At 45.8% G+C, this 23,239-nt stretch overlaps 1 protein-coding gene across 1 annotated transcript in view; it reads left to right on the top strand.

Annotated features, from left to right (window-relative positions):
• RELN (reelin) overlaps nt 1-23,239 on the top strand; it is a 567,367-nt gene that overhangs the window by 356,467 nt on the left and 187,661 nt on the right. The window contains exon 11 of the mRNA XM_090041978.1: nt 4,609-4,754. Within this exon, the coding sequence (XP_089898104.1) occupies nt 4,609-4,754 (146 nt within the window). The remainder of the gene's footprint in view (nt 1-4,608; nt 4,755-23,239) is intronic.

Below are 23,239 nucleotides of genomic sequence, written 5' to 3'. Positions count from 1 at the left end.
GTATTTCAGATAAAAGTTGCTATCAATGCATATTTTTTGTATGAAAGCCTAGTGAAAACTTTTTACTCTTTCATCTGTAGGTATATTAGGCTATCTCACATTGAAAGTGCCATTATTATTACTGTATTAAACAGGCCCGTGGCTTATCAACATTTCAGCATCCCACAATTGCTTTGATCTTTATTTGGGGATAAGTATATTTACAGCAGTTAGTTTATTTCAGAAGTTGAGATTTGTTTAGGTTTCTTTCTTTAAATGAAGCTGTTATTACGGATTGGATGCATTTACACATGCACTTTAATGCACATTATCCTATTTTACTGCGCATTGAAGTGTCACATAAAAAAATGCTGTTAGGCTAATGCACAGTAAAATAGGCTACTGTGCATTAAACGTCACTTAAAAACCATGCACATTCATTACTGTGCATTAAGGCAGCCTAATGCACGTTTGTTTAGTACCTCACATTGGAGGTACTAAAATTAATGCACATTAAAATTAATGCATATTAATTTAAAAGCACCTTATTGTACATGTAAACGTGTCCACTAGGGCTGTGCGAAGCTTCGGTCACTGATTTGATTCGCCGGAGATTTGGCAGCCGAATCTCCAAATCAAATCAGGAGACACTTTAATCTCTTTGAATTAAATCGGAACTCCCCAAATCAATTTGGAGAGATTCAGAAAGATTTAGCAATTTGGATATAGCAGGGGTGGACAAAATATGGCATGCAGGCTGTATTCAGCCCATGAGGCCATTCTATCCAGCCCACAGGGCCCGAACAAATTTAGACAATTAATATTTCTCTTTCCTTGGTTCTTGTCAAAAATGACAGGAACCGAGGGCAGTTGGTCCCCAGGGAACCTCCCACAACAGCAGGGCCTGCCTGGCCCCACCCCCCCAGCTGGGGCTTCTGGCCTGGGACCACATGGCTTCCCTACACCAGAACTGCAGGTAAGGGGGAAGTGAAGGGGGAAGGGTGGGGTAGGACCCCAGGCAGGGAGCAAGGCGGACAAGAGAAGGAACCTGGGGAAAAGTGACCTGGTGCAGCAGGGAGCTCTGGCCATGGGGCCTGGGACTGCCTGTGCCTGCTCCAGACAGCCCTGTGGGCTGCAAGCGGCTGCATCAGGGAGCGCCAGCCACAGGGCGGGGGAGGGGCCGCTTCCCCCGCATGCACAACTTTTCTCCAGGCTCCTTCCCTGCGCCTTCCTGGCATGGAGGAAAGCAGCCCTTCCCCGCCCTATGGCTGGCGCTCCTTGCTGCAGCCACTTACAGCAGGCACAGGCAGCCCCACGCGGGCTGCGAGCGGCTGCAATGTGGGGCACCGGCCACGGGGTGGACAAGGGGCCACTTTTCCCCCCGCTGGACTCAGCACCACTTTGTAACCCAGCCCCACTGCCAGCCTGGGCCCCATGCTGCTCTGAGCTTGCCCATCGGGGCTGCGTGTGGTGACAGTAGCTGCGGCCCCCCCACTTGCTGTGCTGGGCAGTGTTTGCCACCGCCGCCTGTGGGCTGCCCAGTGTGAACTCCAGGTGGGCAGCAGCAGCCAACACTGCCTGGCACAGCACGTGGGGAGGGCCGCAGCTGTGCCAACGGGTAAGCCCAGAGCCAGGTTACAAGCTGGTGCTCAGCACAGGGAAAAGTGGCCCCTCACTTGCCCTGTGGCCAGTGCCCCATGCAGCAGCTGCTTGCAGCCTGCATGGTGCTGCCTGTGCTTGCTCAGGACAGCCCCATGTGGGCTGCGAGCAGCTGCAGCAGGGAGCACCGGGTGGGCAAGGGACTGCTTTTCCCCACACTCAACACCAGCTCCTTCCCTGCCAGCGAGCAGGGGCTTGGGGCTGTGCACTGCCCCCTGTCTGTACTGTGGGGCTGGGGGGCACTGGGAGTGAGTAGGTGTGTGAGCCAGCAGGAGCACGGGTCCCACACCGGTGCCCCAGGGCCAGTGCCGGTGCGGCCCAGAGCAGGGTGGCAGGAGCGCAGGGTCCTGGCTGGCAGGGGTTCTATAACACTGGGCTAGCTCCGCCCTCTTCTTGCTGGTGCAGGCCAGCCCGGCTCCACAGACCCCTGCCAGCCTGTGCCCCACTTTGGGCCCCACCAGCGCTGGCCCAAAGACATGGCTCCCAAGATGGTGACCACAGGGTGGGGCTAACCATGAGACCCTCAACAGCCTGCCAAAACTGGGTAAGCGGCCCGCCACCCAAAATAATTGCCCACCCATGGGATGTAGACACAGCTTTAAATGTTTCTTCTACATACCTCAAGGTACCACATGGCGCAGGAATGCTGCGATGCTGGGGCAGATGGAGCATCTGCACAGGAGCGTGGGGGCCTCCCCAGCATACTTGGCAGCAGACCTGAAAGTGGAACAAAAGCATTTCTGGTCCGCTTCTAATTACACCGGGGAGCACATGTCCCGTCCCCCCCATCCCCTCAGCTCAGTGACTGGTCCCCCCATGGCTGATCACTGAGCCAAGGGAATGCAGGGGGGACCCCCGCGTACTTGGTGGTAGACCTGGAACTGGCCTGGACATACTTCTGGTCCACTTCCAGGTTCATGCTCCTGTGGGTACTCCATCCACCCCAGAAGTGAAGCATTCACACACCACACCTGGTACCTCAAGGTATGTAGAAAAAACATTTAAAGCTGTGTCTATGGCCGAATCACCGATCCTCTGATCCAGCATCAAATCTTTAGATTTGAATTTGACTGAATCAAATCAGGGACAGTGATCCAAATCAATGAATCGAAACACTGCCCCCAATTGAGGCTGAATCTGAATCCAAATCAAATACAGCCCATTTTGCACACCCCTAGTGCCCACTGAGTTGCTGTCTTTCCACCATAAGTGAAGAAAAAAAATCTGCATCCCCTTAGACCAAAAAATCAGAGGGCTAATTTTAGGCTTCAGGTACAGTTCCTTTTCCAGGATGTACATGCTGTATCTCTCTGATATTAGATTCTCCTATTTATGTAGCTAAGCAGGAATTAATCTGCCTTATTTTTAGTATCCAAGATTAAAAATAACAGGTAAGCTCCTTTCAATTCAATTTTTCTGTCCCAGTTAAACTGAAGGAGAGCCATTGAATTTTGTGAAGCCTTACTTCTTGTACATTGTCCTAAAAAGTCATGACAAGGAATGTACATTATGCTAAATTAATTTTTTGGCACATCCTTTTTGTCATTTAAGTTATTAAATTAGATGTCAATGCCTTGACCTTTTTAAATTCTGACTAGTTGGCCATTTTAGTCATTCCCCTTTGCTGACACAGTAACCAATTTTGAAGGGTTTGAGAGAAAGGAACCAGCGACATAGATTATGCTGAAAAGGTCAATATAATTTAACATTATTATATTTCTTACTCATGGTTTGAATTGAAGTAAGAATGGGAAATTTTTGTAATGAACCAATTCTTGTTTCAATTGTCAGTGTTTAATATGACCAGCACTCCCTGATCAGTGTTTAAACCAATGATGTTAATGACAGGAACTAAGTTCTTTGCTCTGTTTCAGGCCTAGTAGACCTTTTTAGAAACTGCCAGCACATATTTTGGACATTTGCATTTTAGAGATTCTTGTGCCATTTCACTGATTTACTAGAAGTGCATGAGGAAGAATATTTTAGCCACTAGCAAAATTGGAAGAGAAAACCTGTACTGTATTACCCTGAGGATTTAATTCAGGCAAATGGTAGTTTTCACAGAATCAAGGTATTTTTTCAGCAAGGAATGGAATATTAAAAATTCTGGAAGACAGACAGTCATGTGGACTCGGATTCAGGTGATCCAGGTTCAGCTCCTGCCTCTGCCAGTTTTTATGTCTCCTTGGCCAAGCCATAACCTTTTGGTGCCTCAGTTCTACATCCGGTGACAACAATATTCCCTTTCTCCCATCTGTTATTTGCTTTTGTGTTGGCAAGAAGTTCTTTGAGGCAGGAATTGTCTCTTGCCATATATTTGTGCAGTGTTCAGTACAAAGCTTAATCACAGTTTAGATTATCTGTGTCACTGTCATGCAAATGAGTAAGAAAAGAATCTTAGAAAAGCAGTGCCTATATAAAATAATACTTTCAATTAAATGACTAGTCTTTTCACTAATAAACTTCAGAGGTCCAAAAGGAATGACATCATTCCATATTTATTTTTTAATCTTCATTCTGCTATTAATTGCAACATAGTCCAACAACTTCACTGGCAAAAGTACAGGTATTTGTCTGAAAACATGAATCTCATAAACAGAGAAAACATCCATCACTAGATTTATACTAAAGTTATTTGTACATATGGATATGATGTTTTGTCTGAAATAGGCACAATGAAAGGCTTTAAAAAGGAAATGCAGCTGAACTATAAGCATGCAACACACACTTACAAATATCAGAAGTTAAAGAGCATAGCAATAATTACGATTAAAATTCAGTTATTGGTGGGAGTGTTTCAAGAAAAGTAAAGAAAAATTAACAGATTTTTTTTTTTCTTTCAATGCAGGCATTCGTGAGTTACTAAATTATTTAATGGCTTTCTCTGAGCTATGACTGTGCATGAGCAAGACAGCTGCCATCACAATACTGGTGTAACAGCCACCTCCTGTGTGTTTCTTTGATCTATAGCATAGCTGTCAGTCAGACGGAAACGCCATTTATTTTCATGGAACTGAAGGCAGTGAATTCAATTTTGCTACAACCCGAGATGTAGATCTTTCCACTGAAGATGCCCAGGAGCAGTGGGCAGAAGAGTTTGAGAGTCAGCCTAAAGGGTGAGTGCTTGTTATGTACAATGATATAAGTAAGCATGCAAGGTTACTCCAGGGGGTAAGAGAACTTCAGCTGAGATTTCCATTTGCTCTTTGCAACATATGTATGGTGTGTCTGTTACTAAAATAAGAAGCAGTAATAAAGGTTAGTAATTTATAGGTTTTAGTGATAAGCAATTCAAGCGGGTCAGTGGGTCCAGTCTGGCTCTTGATTTTTGCCTCCAAAAATCTAAATGAAAGTCCTTCATATGAGCTACATAAGGAGAATTTAGAAACAATTGGCACTGGACTGTTTTCCATTCTGCTACACACACACATACATGCACACACATATTGTTAAAATTATACAGCTGGACACAATCAAGATCTTACACAAATTCAACCTTTCCCTTGAACAAAATATAATCTTGTTACTGTAATGCTGGACAAAAAGGTCTCTGTCCTAAGCCAAACTCCAGCTGCTGCACAACAAGATATCCTATAGAAGGACAGAAGCTCATCTGCACAGGAAGAAATCAGAGGCATATTATTGCTGCTCTGATGACTCCTATACCACCCCTTCTTTGAGTTGCTGGCACAGGGGCCAAAGCCAAGCCATTGTTCTTCCCTGGTAATCCTAGACAGTTATAACTGCCCTTTGTACCTGGTGGTGGCTGGTATGGGTTAGAATAGCCTCAGATGCAAAGAGACCATCCTGGTGAAGAGCTGTCCCTATACTAGAGAAAAGGAAAGGTTCTTTTGCACCTCCTCATCAGCTGCATTGATTGTTCTATTGCTAGAGCTGTGGATCTGGCCCATGATATGTTCTTTAAGTATATACATTAGATATACTTTAACTGTGTGTGTGCATGTGTGTGTATACACATGTATACACACCATATATACCGTATATAAGGGTGTGAACATCCAGCAATATCCACAGGACCTAATCCAATACCCATGGAAGTCAAGAAGTCAATTTGAGTCTTTTCATTGACTTCAGTGGCTTTGGATCAAGTCCTTGATTCTCTGAAGGTTGTAGAGTAGTTATTACTGGTTGAAGGTTTAGATACTTGACATATTCAGAGAGGCTTTTCAGTTTAACAGTGATGAATTTATACAAGTATATTCAACTAAGTTTTTTGAATAAGAGCCCTATGATCAAAATCTTCAAAAGAAAGGGATCTAAATTTAAGAACCCAAATCCATTTTTGGCACAAATAAATGGCTGAATTCTGAGAAGTGCTTAACCTCTCATTGACATTCCATGGCCCATTGCTCAGTCATTGAATATCATACCATATATTTATGGCAAATGGCTACAGATTGCCTGACTTCAGATTCTTTTCTTGGAATATTTTGACCTATGCATACAAGTGTATTGAACATTTACACAGAAGTATTTGAAATATACATGCACATTGGGTATTTCTATATGTAACATTAGCACTTGCAACTGTTTTCATTCCTCAGTATGAAAATAGATCCCAAAATATCTCCATGCACCAAACTATAGCCCCTTGTTTCAGATTTCCTTTCTACTACTTTTAGTGAACCTGCACTACACATTGGGTATCTACACATGTGCAGCAAACCTGCTCTGATGCTCTGTAATTACATTACAGACTTCATAGTTTCATAGTTTCTAGGGTCGGAAGGGACCTGAGTAGATCATCTAGTCCAACCCCCTGCCATGGCACAAAAGAGTACTGGGGTCAGACTACCCCAGCAAGGTGTTCATCTGACCTCCTCTTAAAACCCCCCAGGGTAGGAGCCTGCACCACTTCTCTTGAAAGTTGGTTCCAGATCCTAGCCGCACTGACCGTGAAGTAGCTCCTCCTGATATCAAGCCTAAATCTACCCTCTACCAGCTTGTGACCATTATTCCTGGTCACTCCTGGCAGTGCTTGGGGGAACAGTGACTCCCCCAGTGCCTGCTGATCCCCCCGACTAGTTTATAACAGGCCACTAGATCCCCCCTCAGCTTTCTCTTGTGGAGGCTGAACAGGTTCAGGTCCCGTCGCCTCTCCTCATAGGGCCTGCCCTGCCGTCCCCTGATCATGCGAGTGGCCCTCCTCTGGACCCTCTCCATGCTGTCCACATCCCTCTTGAAGTGCAGCGTCCAGAACTGGACGCAATACTCCAACTGCGGCCTGACCAGTGCCACATAGAGGGGGAGGATCACCTCTTTGGACCTGCTCGAGATGCATCTGTGGATGCAGGACAAGATATGGTTGGCCTTCCTGACTGCCTCCCCACACTGCCGGCCCATGTTCACCTTGGAGCCAATGATGACTCCAAGATCCTTTTCCACCTCTGTACTGACAAGAGGGGAGTTCCCCAACCTGTAGGTATGGTGCCGGTTATTCCTCCCCAGGTGCATCACTTTGCACTTGTCTGTGTTGAATCCCATCCTATTCACATCCGCCTACTCTTGTAACCTGTCCAGGTCCGATTGTAGCCTGTTGCTTCCTTCTAGCATGCCCACATCCCCCCACATCTTAGTGTCATCAGCAGATTTGAACAGGGTGCTTTTTACCCCCTCATCCAAGTCACTGATGAAGATGTTGAATAGTGCAGGCCTGAGGACTGAGCCCTGCGGAACCCCACTGCCCACGTCCTTTCAGGTTGAGTAGGACCCACCCACTACCACCCTATGGTAGTCTGCTGAGGTGTGGTAATTACCACGCTCCAGCAGACTTCAGAGTTAAGCAGACTTCAGAGTTAAGTGTATCAGTATTCCTGCACTGCAAAATGGTGATATGGGTGCTTTAGTTAAATCTTGTTCAATGAACTTCAGTTAAAGTGCCCCCACCACCATTTTTCAGTATGGGGACACTGATACATGTGACACTTCAGGCGCTTTAACTAGAGTGGCTCAGGGCCACACCAATTAAAGCACCTCCCTTCCTGCCCCCCACTCCCAGAGCACATGTATAAATGCCCATGGAGACCAAAGCCCTGAGGTAATTGGGGAAATGTGTGACCTGAAGGAAGCACAAGAAGGAGAGGGCAACAGGGGAGGTATTTTCATCCTTTCTGGAAAATAGGTCAATCACCTTGTTACCTCAGGTGTCTGTACACAAATGCACACAGCCTGGAAGACTAGCAGGAAGAATTGGAAGTCCTCGTACAGTCACAGAACTGACATGTTTGGAATAACAGAGACTTGGTGGGAGAGCTCGCACAACTGGACCACTGTCATGCATGGCTATAAAGTGCTCAGGAAAGACAAGCAGGGGAGAAGAGGAGGAATTGCACTTCATGTAAAACAGCAATATGATTGCTCAGAGCTCCAGTATGAAACTGGAGATAGGCCTGTTGAAAGTCTCTGGGTTAAGGTCAGAGGGAAGAGCAACAAGAGTGATGTCACAGTGGGGGTCTGCTATAGACCACCAGACCAGGAGGATGAGGTGAATGAGGTTTTCTTTAGACAACTAGTGGAAGTTTCCTATTCACAGGCCCTAGTTCTTATGGGGGACTTCAGTCACCCTGACATACAGCAGTGCACAGGCAATCCAGAAAGTTTTGGAGAGTGTAGGGGACAACTTCCTGGTACAAGTGTTGCAGAGGCCAACTAGGGGCTATGCTGTTCTTAACCTGCTGCTCACAAACATGAAGAATTGGTTCAAAACTTAGAAGTCGATGGCAACCTGGGTAGCAGCGACCACAAGATAATTGAGTTCTGGATCCTGAGGAAAGGAAAGAAGGAGAGAAGCAGACACTGGATTTCAGAAAAGGAGATTTTGACTCCCTCAGGGAACTGGTGGGAAGGATTACCCGGGAAACAAGTCTGATGCAGAAACGAGTTCAGGAGAACTGGTTGTATTTTAAAGAAATCTTACCTAGGGTTCTGGAGCAAACCATCACAATGCACAGGAAGACTAGCAAGTATGGCAGAAGATCAGCTTGGCTTAGCAGGGAACTCTTCAGTGAGTCAACACACAAAAAGGAAACTTACAAGAAGTGGAAACTTCAACAAATGACTAGGGAAGAGTATGAGTATTGCTTGGGCATGCAGAGATGAAATCAGGAAGGCCAAAGTGCAGTTCTAGTTGCAGCTAGCAAGAGATGTGAAGGGTAACAAGTAGGGGTATATGAAACGGGCCATATTCAATTCAGATTTGATCCAAATCAGGGACAGTGATTCAGTTTGTTGATTCAGATCACTGTCCCCTATCCAATTCAGTCGAATCTGAATCTGAAGATTCAGTGCTGATTTGGAGAATCAGCAATTCAGCCATAGACAGCGTTAAATGTGTTTTCTACATACCTTGAGGTATCAGGCATGGCTATGAATGCTGTGATGCTGGGGCAGATGGAGCATCCCACAGGACCATGGGGGGGCCCTCCATGCGCTCAGCAGTGAACCTGGAAGTGGCCTGGAAGTACTTCCAGGTCTACCAGGAAGCACACCGGGGGGCCCTCACCCCCCCCGGCTCAGCAGTCAGCCATGGGGGGACCCTGGGTGCCCCCCCAGACCCAGGAGTAACCAGTTGCCAAGCTGGGAGGCCCCCCCCCCAGTGTTCCAATTCAATTCAGAGAGATTAAAAGGTTTCCTGAGTTGATTCGGATTCAGAGATTTGGCCACCGAATTGGGTCAATCTTTGTACAACCCTAGTAACAATAAGGGTTTCTACAACAAGAGTGTCAGCAACAAAATAAGGTCTGGGAAAGTGTAGGACCCTTACTGAATGAGGGAGGCAACCTAATGACAGATGATGTGGAACAGTCTAAAGTACTCCATGATATTTTTACCTCAGTCATCATAGGCAAGATCAGCTCCCAGAACACTGCACCTTGCAGCACAGTTTGGGGAGGATATGAGCATCCAGAAGTGGCAAAAGAACAGATTTGGGACTATTTAGAAAAGCTAGACAGGTATGTCCAGATATGCATGGAAGATGGACAAGTAGCAGTGGCACACACACTCGCATGCGGCAAGTTGCCCGAGATGGGGTAGGGGAGGATGGAGCCAGCACTGGGCTGGCCCCAGCAGCCTTACTTGGAGCTCTGGGGGCCTCCCGGGGCTGCAGCCACAGCGGAGTCTAGCCAGCAGCCACAGTGCAGCTCTGGACAGCCCAGCTCCACTTTTCAGTAGCATGTACTGGCCAGGCATGCTTTGTACTGGGGTGAGGGGGAGGTTCTGTGGGGTTTTTTTTACCCCTGAATATCCAGGGGCCAAAAAGTCCATGGAAAAAAAAACCTGGTGCAGTGCACACTTGGGCAGCATGCCCTTGTAGTGTGGAGAACACCATACAGCTGCACTCATCTGGACACACCCAACATGTACAAGTCCATGTGGCACTTCTGAATGCACCAAGGTGAGGCACTTCTGGACATACCCATCATGTGCAAGTTTGGACACAATGTACCCAAGGATGCCTGGGAAATTGTTTGATGTGATTGCTGAGCCTTTGGCCATTATCTTTGAAAACCCATGGTGACTGGAGGAGGTCCTGAATGATTGGAAAGGGCAAATATAGTGCCTATCTTTAGGAGGAGGAGGAAGAAGAAGGATCCAGATAACTATATGTCAGTCCCTGGAAAAATCATGGAGCAGGTCCTCAAGGAATCCATTTCTAAGCATTTGGAGGAGAAGAAGGTGATTAAAAACAGCACAGATTCACCAAGGGGAAGTCATGCCTGACCAACCTGATTGCCTTCTATGATGATATGACTGGCTCTGTAGATATGACATCAGTGGATGTGATATACCTTTACTTGTCTCCCACAACTTTCTTGCAAGCAAGCTAAGAAAGTTCATTTGGATGAATAGACTGTAAAGTGGATACAAAACTGGCTGAACCATTAGGCTCAACAGGTAGAAATCAGTGGCTTGATTGTTAGCCAGTATCAAATGGAGTGCCCCAGGGGTCAGTCCTGGGGCCAATTTTGTTCAGTATCCTCATCAATGACCTGGAAGATAGGCTGGAGTACACCCTGAGCAAGTTTGCAGATGACACCAAGCTGGGGGCAGTAATACATATGCTGGAAGGTACAGCTAGGATTCAGAGACCTAGACAAATTGGAGGATTGGACCAAAAGAAATCTCATGAGGTTCAATAATGACACATGCAGTGTCCAACACTTGGGACAGAACAGTCCCATGCACCAGTACAGGCTGAGCACTGACTGACTAAGCAACAGTATTGCTGCTTAGTCAGTAATACTGACTACTGCAGTATTGCAGAAAAGGACCTGGGGATGACAGGGTGGAGACAAGCTGAATATGAGCCAACAGCATGCATTTATTGCAAAGAAGATTAATGGCGTGCTGGTTTGTATTAGTCGGAGCATTGCCACAAGATTGAGGGAAGTGATAATTCCCCTCTATTCAGCACAAGGGAGGCCACACCTAGAGTACTGTGTGAAGTTTTGGGCTCTACAGAAAGGATGTGGACAAATTGGAGAGAGTCCAGCGGAGGGTAACAAAAGTGGTTAGGGGACTGCGGCACATGTCTTCTGAGGAGAGGCTGGGTAGCAGCGACCACAAGCAGCTCATTTAGTCTGGAGAAGAGAAGACTGAGGTGATTGGGGGATTTAATAGTAGCCTTCATCTACCTGAAGGGTTGTTCCCAAGAGGATGGAGCTGGACTGTTCTCAGTCACTGGTGACAGAAAAAGGACCAATCATCTCAAAGGGGCAGCAAGGGGCATTTAGGTTAGATATTAGGATGAACTTTCACATGAGGAGGGTAATAACTGGATCAGATTAGCCTAAGAGGTGGAGGAATCTCCATCCTTGGAAGTTTTTGAGACCTGGCTGGGATAATATATCTGGGGATGGTCCTGTGTTGAGCAGGGTTTGGATTAGGTGACCTCCTGAGGTCCCTTTCAACCCTAATTTTCTCTTATTCTGGGATATATCATAATTTGGCCACATCTTATCTGAACTTTATTTTCACTAATTATGAGAAAAAACTATGTATTTTATAGAATATTAACAAAATTGATTGTGATATTGAAATTGTGAATGGACATAGCAGATTTATCTGTACTTATCCCTCTTTCTGCTCATTAAATATAGCGCACTATAATTTTCTATGACAAGTAGGTCTGTCCTTTTCTTTTCAAACACCTTTATCTCAGCATCGCTATGCTTCTATTTCCAGATTCTCTCATAGTAACTGCTACTTATGCCATCACATACCATATTTATTCAAATGTAAGATGAGGTTTTTCCCGCAATCAGCATCGTGGGGAAAAGCCTGTCATCCTACTTTCGCATACAGGGAAACTTTATTAAATGTATTGTCTATCTTTGAACTGCTACTAAAAGCAGTATGGCAGATCACTGTGTGTGCCTGCCACTTTAAGCCCCTGGAGCTGGCAGCCTCCAGGTGCCTAATGAGGGCAGCCATTTTAGGTTCAGGGCTGCCTATATAAACAAGGCAGTTTGGCTGCTGGAGGTTAGGCAACAACACTGTTTGGTCAGAGGTTTGCTGAGTTTCATCTGGAGGTAAAGGAGGAGTTGTAGGGGTTGGTAGGAGGCTCCTGGTCCTGGATATGACCTAAAACTACACCTTGCCAGGAGTGGGTGGCCTGGTGGGGCTCCCAGTGGTGCAGGAGCCCTCAGAAAATGCCAAGCCAGTGATCCCCCTGGTGAAAGGTGGGTCAGGGCACCTTAACCTCTAGCCCTCACCTTTGGGTGGGTTGTGTTCCACTGGAGGTAGTTGTGGGGGTGTATGCCCTGAGGAGGAGAGTAGGAAGGCAGGGCCAGGTATGACTGAGGTTGCCTGAGCCCTGTGAGGGTTTGAGGCTCCAAGGAGGAGAGTTAGGGCCAGGCATGGCTACAGCCATCTGAGCCCACCTGAGGAGGGAAGCCCTGAGACTGAGTAAAGGGAGTGTTATGAGTGCTGAGAGCCCCCAGTGAGGGAAGAACAGGGGCTTAGCCAGAGAGAGCAAGAGCTGAATCCTGACCCCAGTAAGTTCTCTAATGCTGGAAGGCAGAGTCTCGGTCAAATATAACGCCCAAGCCCCCAGTGGGGGGGGGGGGGGCAGTGCTGTGGAGCCCCAGTTGAGAAGGGGCAGTGCTGTGGAGTGCCAGAGAGAGGGCAGTGATCAGAAGCCCCAGGGAGAGGGGGATGTGGAGCCCAGTGAAGGAAGAATAGGGGCTCAGTCAGAGAGAGTGAGAGCTGAGTCCTGACCCCAATAAGTCCTCCACCATTGGGAGGCAGAGTGTAGGTCAAAAGTAACACCTATAGTAGCACCATGGCCTGCTGCCCAGGAGGGAGAGAGTCCCTGGTGAGACCCTGGGGTACCAGTTGTGGTGTGAGGTACCCCAGCTCCTCATGTCTGTGAAGGAGGACCCAGAGAGGGGGACCTTGGGAAAAGAGTATGGGTCATATAGTGAGGCCTGCCAGAACTTCCCCTGTCTGGCACAGGTGGGGCCAGGACCAGGAGGGTCAGAATGGCAAGGAGGCCCACTGAGAGGGATGCCCAAGAGCCAAGGGCCTGGGGACCCAACTGGCCTGGACGTGGGCTGAGGCTAGTGTGAGCCAAAGGCCCCAGTGAGGGGAACACACCTGAAGGGGAACTAATGACAGGGAGATATGTGGCCCACTATGACAGTGGCAGAGTCTGCCTGAAGGGAGGAACCCAGGTGGGGTCCTACAGCAGGATTCTGGGGCCCATTGTGTGGGACGGGTGTGTATGGAAAACATCATGATGTCATCTGCGTGGCGTAAGGGAGGAATGGAGCCACAGATAGCAGCCCCTAGCAGCGCTGCAGAAAATGGGCAGCCTCCTGCCTAATTGCATCTATTAATTAATCAATTAAGATCAAGACGTGGAGGGCAGTTAGCCCAGGAAACAGGTGGGTGGGCCACGTGGAGATCGGCCCTGGTAGGCCCCCTGTTACAAGCAGCGTGCACTTAGTAATGGAAACCAGCTATGACCTTGATTAAATGAAGCCACTACTGAGCATGACTATAAAGTGTGTGGCCCTTATTGTGCACACATGCTAATGGGAACCTACCACAAGGATAGATTAGTACAACAAAGCTAACCTATTTAACAATTTCTTTACCTCCATTTTCCAGGACAGGGACCCCCTCAGGCCCCAGGGGAGGCGTACCCAGGCCAAGGGTCAGTGAGGATCTAGTCGGGGAACTTCTGGAGGGACTAGACATATTTAAATCAGCTGGTCCTGACTATCTCCACCCCAGAGTGTTGAGGGAATTATCAGAGGTCATTGTGGGACCCTTAGCATGGCTTTACGAACACTCGTGGTGCTCTGGTGTGGTGCCAGTTGACTGGAAGAAGGCCCGTGTGGTTCCCATTTTCAAAAGAGGGGAGGAAGGAGGACCCAGGAAACTAGACTATTTAGTCTTACCTCAATCCTGGGTAAGCTTTTTGAGAGAATTATCCTGGTGCATGTCCACGAGGGACCAGCAGGGGAGGTTATGCTTGGGGGCAACCAACACAGGTTCATTAGAGGGAGGTCCTGTCAGACCAACCTGGTGGCTTTCTGTGACCAGGTCACAAAATCCTTAGATGCAGGGGTAGCAGTGGACGTAGTCTTTCTGGACTTTCGGGAGGCCTTCAACACTGTCTCTCACCCCGTTCTCATTAAAAAAAACTAAGGGACTGTGGTGTCGACACCTACACAGTCAAATGGGTTGCTAACTGGCTGGAGGGCCGCACCCAGAGAGTGGTGGTGGATGGGTCATTTTCAACCTGGAGGGATGTGAGCAGTGGGGTCCCCTAGGGCTTGGTCCTCAGGCACACACTGTTCAACATCTTCATCAGTGACTTGGATGAGGGGGTAAAAAGCACCCTGTTCAAATCTGCTGATGACACTAAGATGTGGGGGGATGTGGGCATGCTAGATGGGGAGGAATAGGCTGCAGTCAGACCTAGACAGGTTACAGGGGTGGGCAGATGTCCATGTTGAAACCCATCCTGTTCACAAGTGCAAGGTGATGCACCTGGGCAGGAAGAAACAGCAGCATACCTACAGGCTGGGGAACTCCCTTCTCATCAGTACAGAGGCAGAAAAGGATCTTGGAGTTGCTATTGATTCCAAGATGAACACTTGCCAGCAGTGTGGGGATACGGTCAGGAAGGCCAGCCGTACCTTATCATGCATGCACAGATGCATCTCAGGCAGGTCCAAGGAGGTGATCTTCCCCCTCTGTGTGACACTGGTCAGGCTACAATTTATTTTATTATAATAAATTTATGCACTAGTAGGCTTGCAATTAGTTTAAAATGGTAAATATATTGCTAAAACATGATGTTCAACTGATACGCACACACATGCATGCACATGCACGCACACACACGCACAGTGGTGTTTCATTTTAATCACAGAAAAATGTGCATTTTGGGGTTTTTAGCTAGATAATTTTTAACAGACAAAACCAGGATCCCTGGTGAAGAGGAAGTCAGAGTACTGTGTCCAGTTCTGGGTGCTGCACTTCAGGAGGGATGTGGATAACATGGAGAGGGTCCAGAGGAGGGCCACTCGCATGATCAGGGGGCAGCAGGACAGGCCCTATGAGGAGAGGCGACGGGACCTGAACCTGTTCAGCCTCCACAAGAGAAGGCTCAGTGGGGATCTAGTGGCCCGTTACAAACTAGTCAGAGGGGACCAGCAGGCATTGGGGGAGTCTCTGTTCCCCCGAGCACTACCAGGAGTGATTAGAAATAACAGGCACAAGCTGGCAGAGGGTAGACTCAGACTAGACCTCAGGAGGCGCTACTTCACTGTCAGGGCGGCTAGGATCTGGAACCAACTTCAAAGCAAAGTGGTGCTGGCTCCTACCCTGGGGGTCTTTAAGAAGAGGCTAGACTAACTCCTTGCTGGGGTTGTTTGACCCCAATACTTTTTCCTGCCGTGGCAGGGGGTCGGACTTGATGATCTGCTCACGTCCCTTCCGACCCTACCAACTATGAAACTATGACCTGTCTGAATAAGATATATTCTAGTCCCTATTGAGCGCAGTCCCCCTCAGCACTAACTCTTTTTGAAGTCATGGTGAGCCACTACATTGAATACATTCTGACTTCCTCTTCACCAGGGATCCTGGTTTTGTCTGTTAAAAATTATCTAGCTAAAAACCCCAAAATGCACATTTTTCTGTGATTAAAATGAAACACCACTGTGCATGTGTGTGCGTGCATGTGCATGCATGTGTGTGCGTATCAGTTGAACATCATGTTTTAGCAATATATTTACCATTTTAAACTAATTGCAAGCCTACTAGTGCATAAATTTATTATAATAAAATAAATTTTAAATTCCTATATTTTTGGTATTTGATTTTGGAGTTTTTATCATGGAAAATCAGAGATCCCGCTGCTCCCTTTGCATCAGTCCTCCTGCTGCTTTGTGGTGCTGAGTAGCCCTAATATACTAGTGCCCTGCTCCTGCCCATGCCCCTTACTCCCAAACCTGATGGTGCCCTTCACTCCCTAACCCCCCCAGCCCTTCTGCTGACCCTCACTCCTAACTTCCAGCCCCTGTTCCTGCCAGTCACTCCTGACCCACTGCCCCCAGACCCCAGCCTCCCAGTGTGTTGGGCAGAGGCTGGATGTGTGAGGCAAGGGGTGGGTGTGTTGGTAAGATGGGATGTGTAGGCATAGGTGATGCCATTGGTGATGTGTGTGGGGGCATGTGCCCCTCCCCCCCCCCAGATTTCTGCACTCACACTGGGACATGGGACTGTAGCCTGGCTGGACTGGCACCAGGTAGGACCTGCCTCTGCAGCCCAGAAGGCAGGACCTAATGCAGGAGAGAGTGCTACACCTCCATGACCACCAAGGTGAGGCACTTCTGCCTGCCTGGCAGCAGTGGAGGGACACAACTCCATGCAGCCACTGGGAGCCCTGCACCAGCCTTGCTCCCATGGCCACTGCTGTCAGGCAGGCAAGGGGCACCTCATTTTGGTGGCATGTGCTCCCTCCCTTGTTGGATTCTGCCCACTGGGCCATAGAGGCAGCTCCTGCTGGTGTTGGTCCAGCCAGGCTGCAGCCATGTGCCTTTCTTGGGACTCAGATATCTGGGGGGCATGTATCCCCCCCCCGCATCACCTGTGTCCCCTTCACCTGCACCCATGTTGCCTACATCCACCCCCATAGACTTACCTGCAGGGAGCTGCAGGAACTGCTTTCCACCATGCTGCCTAGCTGCCATGTGCATGTTTTGCTCTCTGCCTGTGATTTGCTCTCCTTCTGCTCCACGCCATCCCCAAGCAGCCCCTTGCAGGCTGGAACTCTACCAGCCTTAAAGAGAAAACCTGCAGTTTCCTGGATTTTGCTCCTTTAAAGGGGAAAACAGGAAACAAAAAACCTGGATCCCTGCTCTTCAATTTTATATAGCTGAGCTGAGCCTTTTTTCTCCATTTCCAGTGATTCCTGGTCCTATACTAGCCTTAAATATTGGGCAGACATCACCAAATGAGGCCCCAGTCAGAGTACCCAGAATCCTTCTTTTGGCTTCTCTCTCAATCTGTCACACATGGTTAGTGTGGCCCCGCCCTCCATGAGGGGAACCCGGGGCTACTTGACTCCCCAGATTTATTTTCCCAGCTGTAGCAGTGGGAGGAGAACAAATTCAAGACAAACCACCAATTACTAGATTTTATACCTGGAAAATATATTGAATTGATAAATTTTTCATATACAGAACCTGATTATTGGAGGGTCATCTTGTAATCATTGGTCATCCTGTATTCAAGTAAATATGGTACCTGTGAGAACAATAGTAATCTTAGCACACACATAATATTCTTCATCCAAAAAGCAGAATTAATATTGTTACCTCCCCTATACAAATGGGGAAACTGAGACAAAATGACACTGCTTAATAGACCTAAACTTACTTATCAGACCTATGGCATCATCATACTTAATGAAGGATCTACACAGTGGGCTTCTCTATACATGCATTAACACACTTTAATGTGTACTAAATCTAGTACCTCCATTGTAAAGTACTAAAAAAATGCTCATTAGCCTGCCAATGTGCATTAACTAAAGAGCACAGTTTTTAAGTGACGCTTAATGTACATTAGCGTATTTTAAGGTGCATTAACTAACTAGTATGGGGCATCTATACATGTGCTCTGGGAGGTAGGAGGGGTGCTTAAAGTGGCTTTTGGAGCTGTTCCAATTAAAAGGGCCCAGAAGATCACATGTATCAGTGTCCCCATGCTGAAAAATGGTGGGGGAGGTGCTTTAACTAAAACAAGCTTTAGTTAAAGAGCCCCCACTGCCACTTTTCAGCATGGAGACACTGATACACATAATGCTGGAGTCTGCTGGAGCACGGTAATTACAGTAAAAGCTCCGCTAACTGGCACCTTACAAGCCAGGATGCTCTACTAACTGGCATGCGGGCTTGCAAGGTAAAGTGAAACCGGAAGTGCCCGCTGTGGCACTTCCAGTTTCTCCGAACCCCCACGGCCTGGGGCAAAGCAGCCTGCACTGCCGAGCCTCCACAGCCTGCGGTGTAACAGGCTACATGGGACCTGCTTCCCTGTCCCGTGAGGCCCTCAGGTCCTGTGGGAGGGGCAGCAATGCCTTGGACGTGGCAGGAGAAGCAGCAGCCCCACCAGGCAAGGACGCCTGTTCAGGCTGCTCAATTAACCAGCATATTTTGTTATCTGGCATCCCCCATTCCTGGGGATGCCGGATAACAGAGCTTTTATTGTACCATGCTCCAGCAGACTCGATTAGTCAAGTCTGCTTCAACATGCTGTATTTACAGTGTGTTGGAGCAGCCTCGATGCACATATATAGGTGACCACAGTTTTTAGTGACTCTCTAATGCACATTAAAATAGGCTAATGCTCCTTAAAGCACGTGTGTGGACATGCCCAAGTAATAACCAGGTGTCCTAATCATAATCTAGGCTTCTTCTCTGTATCATTATCATAGTAATATCATGGAACAGGAGCATGTAAAGTATGTATGAGAGAGAAGGTGGACTAACTAGATCTTAGATTCAGATCCAGTAAGTCAGCTGACAAATTACAAAAACTGAGAAGTCAAAATTGGTTGGACAGAAAAGCTTTATGGAGAGGGATATTTTAGAAAAAAAAATTAAAAAGAGGTGGCAATTTACATGTGGCTGGTCAAAGAAAGGTTAAACACTGAGTTTGTTTATGGGTGCACAAGAAGAGGCTATCCACATGACATTTGTTAAAAAGTAGATGCTAGAAAAGTTGTAAGTCCAGAAAGTAGAATATATCACCAGGCCCCAGAGATTATCTTCCTGTATTGCAGGGGAAAGTTCCTGTTGCTGAGCATAAAGTGCAGTATAACAAAGTTGTCAGTATTATGCACTAGGCATTCTGGAAGAAGTATAGGCTACAAGTAGGAGAGTAGAATTACTACCATATGTCAGATAAAGTTGTAGAGAACGAGTGCAAGAATATGATGGGATTTTTCAATCACTGCTGTTCATGATATATATTCAGATGTAGTGGTTATAAAAAAAGGAGACCAAGTGCTTGATCATGGAGTTTTCATTTTTGCTTGATTGGACTCTTCAGTTGTAAATGAGGAGAAAGATAAAGATTGACAGATATGAACAGGTACAGTAGGAACTGAGGTAAATCTGGGTAATGAAAAGTATGATAGCAGTTATTTGGGGTGCGTTGAATCTCCTGATAGTGGCATCATGACCACACTACATAAAATAAAAAGTAATAGTATTATAAAACTATGGGTCCTTCAAAAAGCAGCAATGACTGGCACCTCTAAAATTGTAGGAGGGATAATACCTTTCTAAAATAACTGATGCCTGAATCAGTTAGCCCTATACTAACAGTTGTGTTATCCTGAGATTCCAGATAGTGATGGGAAAGGAATTTTACGAGCCACAAAAAAGCCACTTCATGTGCAAACTTCATACACTTTCCTTCTATGCCTGTTCAATGCCCGTCTGTGTATTTTGTAGGCACAGTGGTCGCCATTAAAATTCAGCCTCTTTCAAACAGTTCCAATTCAATCTTTGTTCCCAACAATTTTTTCTCATTTTGTAAAAAAAAAGGAACTTGGGCAAATGTGTGCTAAATGATAATGCATTGTGGTTCTTTTCAGCTTAATGCCATTACAGTGTCCTTCTCTCTGGGCGTCTCATATAGCTTGAATCCATTTGTTTTGGGGGGGTTGTGTTTTTTGAGGGGACAGGGGGTGTTAATTCCCTGAATCCATTTTCCTAACACTGAAAACCATTTTGCAACATACAGGCATTTTTGCAGCCAATTCAAATTATTCTGTAGTTCTAATAAGTCCTGGGTTGCATCTGATATTCTTTGTCTCATTACAGAGGTAGGTACTGTTAAAGTTATCCTAATTCTGCTTTGCAAAATGAAGGCATAAGTCTGCACGAAGAACATACACTCTGACAAAACAAACAACAACTTGCATGTGGTTTTTAAGATGGCTTTTTCTGTAGAAAAAGAGGCTTATATAGTTACTGTAGCCCCAGGGCAGATGTAAAACATACACTGATAATATATGCGTTTCATCTGAATGCTGGTTTGAGCTTAAAAAACACATCATTTCATTAGCAGCTACCAAATCACATGCTGCTAGTGTTGTGTCTGAGATCAAGCACACCTTGTAAGAAATATGTGCTAATATGTCATCTGAACTCCTGGGTCTACTTTTGGGTTTGGCAAAAAATATTCATTATGAGCGGTTGCCAAGTTCAGATGATTAACTCTTGATCTGTTTTATTTTGTACACTCTGGTGGCGTCTTTTTTTTACTCCAGAAAGCATTGTTACATGCAAAAAAATGAATACATGCAGAAAGATGGAGGCATCCAGCTGATGCCTAGAGATGTCCAATAAAAACCCACTAAGAACAGAGCTGCATCTGAATTTCTGCTGCTCTAAAGGGGTTAGGAACCTGACTCAAATTGTCCATTAGGCATGTTCATTCATAAAGTCCTAATCTTACCAGCAAATGGGTTTCGAAAGATACCATGAAACATGAGAATTGTAGTGCTTGCCATGGGAATGGTGGAGCCTAGTAGACTTGTGGTTAAAGTACTTCCCCAAACAGTGGGTTCTAGGCCCTCCTCAGCCTGGATTCAAACCCACATTTTCCATGAGTGCCCTAACCACCAGACTTTGGAATATGACTTTTTGACCTGTTGGCACTCTGGGTCATGGTGTTCCAAACTCTTGAGAATTTTACCCCTTGCACATGGCTGCTGCCATGATGCACACTAAATCAGCCCCTGGGGCTAATGTCCCACTAACCCATGCCAGGTTACACTACTGTTGCAGCACTTCGTTGGGAAGGGTGAGTTGTCAGTTCTGGTCTCTGCTGTCAGGATGCTAGGCTGAGAGAGGTATACTACTGAGGTCTCCAACTGCCTGTGCAACTTCTCTACCTTAGAGGCAGTTGGTGGCATGTAATGGGGAGCCACGGGCTCCTGTTACCTTAAGGGAGAAGCTGCTACAGGTGGGTGGGGGGAAGAATGCATATTAATGTTATTTGAACCAGAAACCTGCCTCATGCTGGTTATTCCCTGCCTAGCAGTAGGACAGTCGGGCAGAGCTCTGGTCAGGCAGCAGGAGAATTACCAAAACTTGGCTGTTGAAATGGCAGTAAGCTGCTTTGGAGGCTGAGGGGACACACTTGCAGCCAGTCAGGAGAGCACCTGACCAGCAGGGGAGGAGCCCAAGGGGATATAAGCCCAGGCCACCGAAGCAGAGGGGCAGTGTAACCCTGAACAGAGCAGGGGAAATGCACTCTAGACACATGAAGCTTGGGTATACTATTTAAATTCTTCAATCCAAAGTATACAGGCTTGGTATCAGCTTGTATAGCCTCTTCCCCCCCCAAATTAAACTCCATTAATATGAGATGGATTCTTGTCCTAATTCCTAGGATATTAGATAACTAATTCTGAGACCTAGATGACCAGCCTGCATCTGGACCTTTGACACTTGGCACATGTTTTATTCTGTTTTATTTATTATTTGGTATACTGTCAGCATTTTCCTGTGGAAAAATAAGTCAGGGAAGTTAACTGAATATTTTAAGCATCTTATGTCACAGCAAAAGTTGATCAGAATTTCATGGAAGAAAGAAAAAGGTACATCAAAAGCCAAATTTTGAGGAATAAGTCAAAAGAATCTTTCGTGATAGATAAGATGGCCTGGCAAAATACATAGATTGCTACTAGTTGTTCCCTTTATAATAAGTATATTCAGAGATTAAATCTTTAAGTTCTCAGTATTTATTGATGTAACTCTCATCCAACTGAGGTCAATATAGTTTTCCTTTTGTCTGTTAAGGCAAGGGAAGTAAGCCCATCCCCATTAAACCCCTCACAAAATATATTGATAATAGTCCCTGATTATAGGAGAATGAATCCTTTCATTCACATGAAGGATTTTCATTCATGTCCTCTTTCAATACACAAATGCATTTGGGTCCCTGTGAACAGACCCTTGCAGTACCTCATTGACTTCTCTCACAGATCCAGTGCATGATTATGCTGTGTGCTTCTATCTGTTGTAGACTGCATTTAGATTCATAAAGTAACACAGTGCTTTTTCTTATTATTTGTTTTTCATCATTAAAAAAATATGAGACATTGAATGACTTCAGTGAGCAATATTATGTTTAACAGAGGTGTTCTACATGTCTGTAGTCTGATGATAAGTAAAGTTAACCTCAATTCCTACTCCATTTTCTCTTTCAAAGAGTTTGGATGTATTTTTAGATCTATTTTTTATATTGAATTCTTGTTTAAGAAGAAATTATTCCTAGAAACAGTCATGATCTAAATCTTTCATGACCCCTAGTTATTTTCTGGGTCAGTTAAGAGACCATTTTAATTAGGTAAAATGGTGTGTAGAGACGACCAATGAACCATTGTACGATTTCCTTGTATGAGTCAAAATAGACTCAACTGTTTAATTAGTCAACTATATTGGGCCCCAGAAACGCTTCTTCAAGACAGGTAATTGTATTTTGCATCATATCTCACAGATTTTTTTAAAATGCCTGTACAACTTAAGTGCTTCAGTCAAATTTAAATCCATGTTATAACACAAATGCCTTGCTATAGAAATTTAATTTATTAAAATATAGACTAATTATAATTTTGCAGCCAAACAGTTAGTTAAGCTCTTACACGGTAATTTGTTCTTTATATTACACATTTATGTTTATATCATAAAAGCATTTAAATAAATGTTATCTCATTGTTTTCTTGGCATTTCTCTGTGAACCAGCAAGAGGTAGAAGTGGGATTTTTAAATGTTCCCAGTGGTGGCCTAATTTTTTTCCCATTGAAATCAATAATAGAAGTCTCAATACATAAGAAAATACCACTCATGCTCTCATAGTTTGAAACGTTTAAAAAAAGGTATTAAGTATAATAAATGGCCTGGCCTAGTCAGTAGTAGTAGTGTTTGTTTTTGAAAGTTATTCATTACTGGAATAAAAATCAGCATGTGAGTTGGATCAGAATCCAGGTGTTTATATAAAAAAAAATTAAAATGGATCAGATTATCCTTTTGAGGAGCAA

This window comes from Crocodylus siamensis, chromosome 4 (genome assembly GCF_052110815.1).
Source record: "Crocodylus siamensis isolate JL-2025a chromosome 4, ASM5211081v1, whole genome shotgun sequence".
NCBI classification, from domain to species: Eukaryota; Metazoa; Chordata; order Crocodylia; family Crocodylidae; genus Crocodylus; species Crocodylus siamensis.
This window is presented reverse-complemented; position numbering and strand designations above follow the sequence as displayed.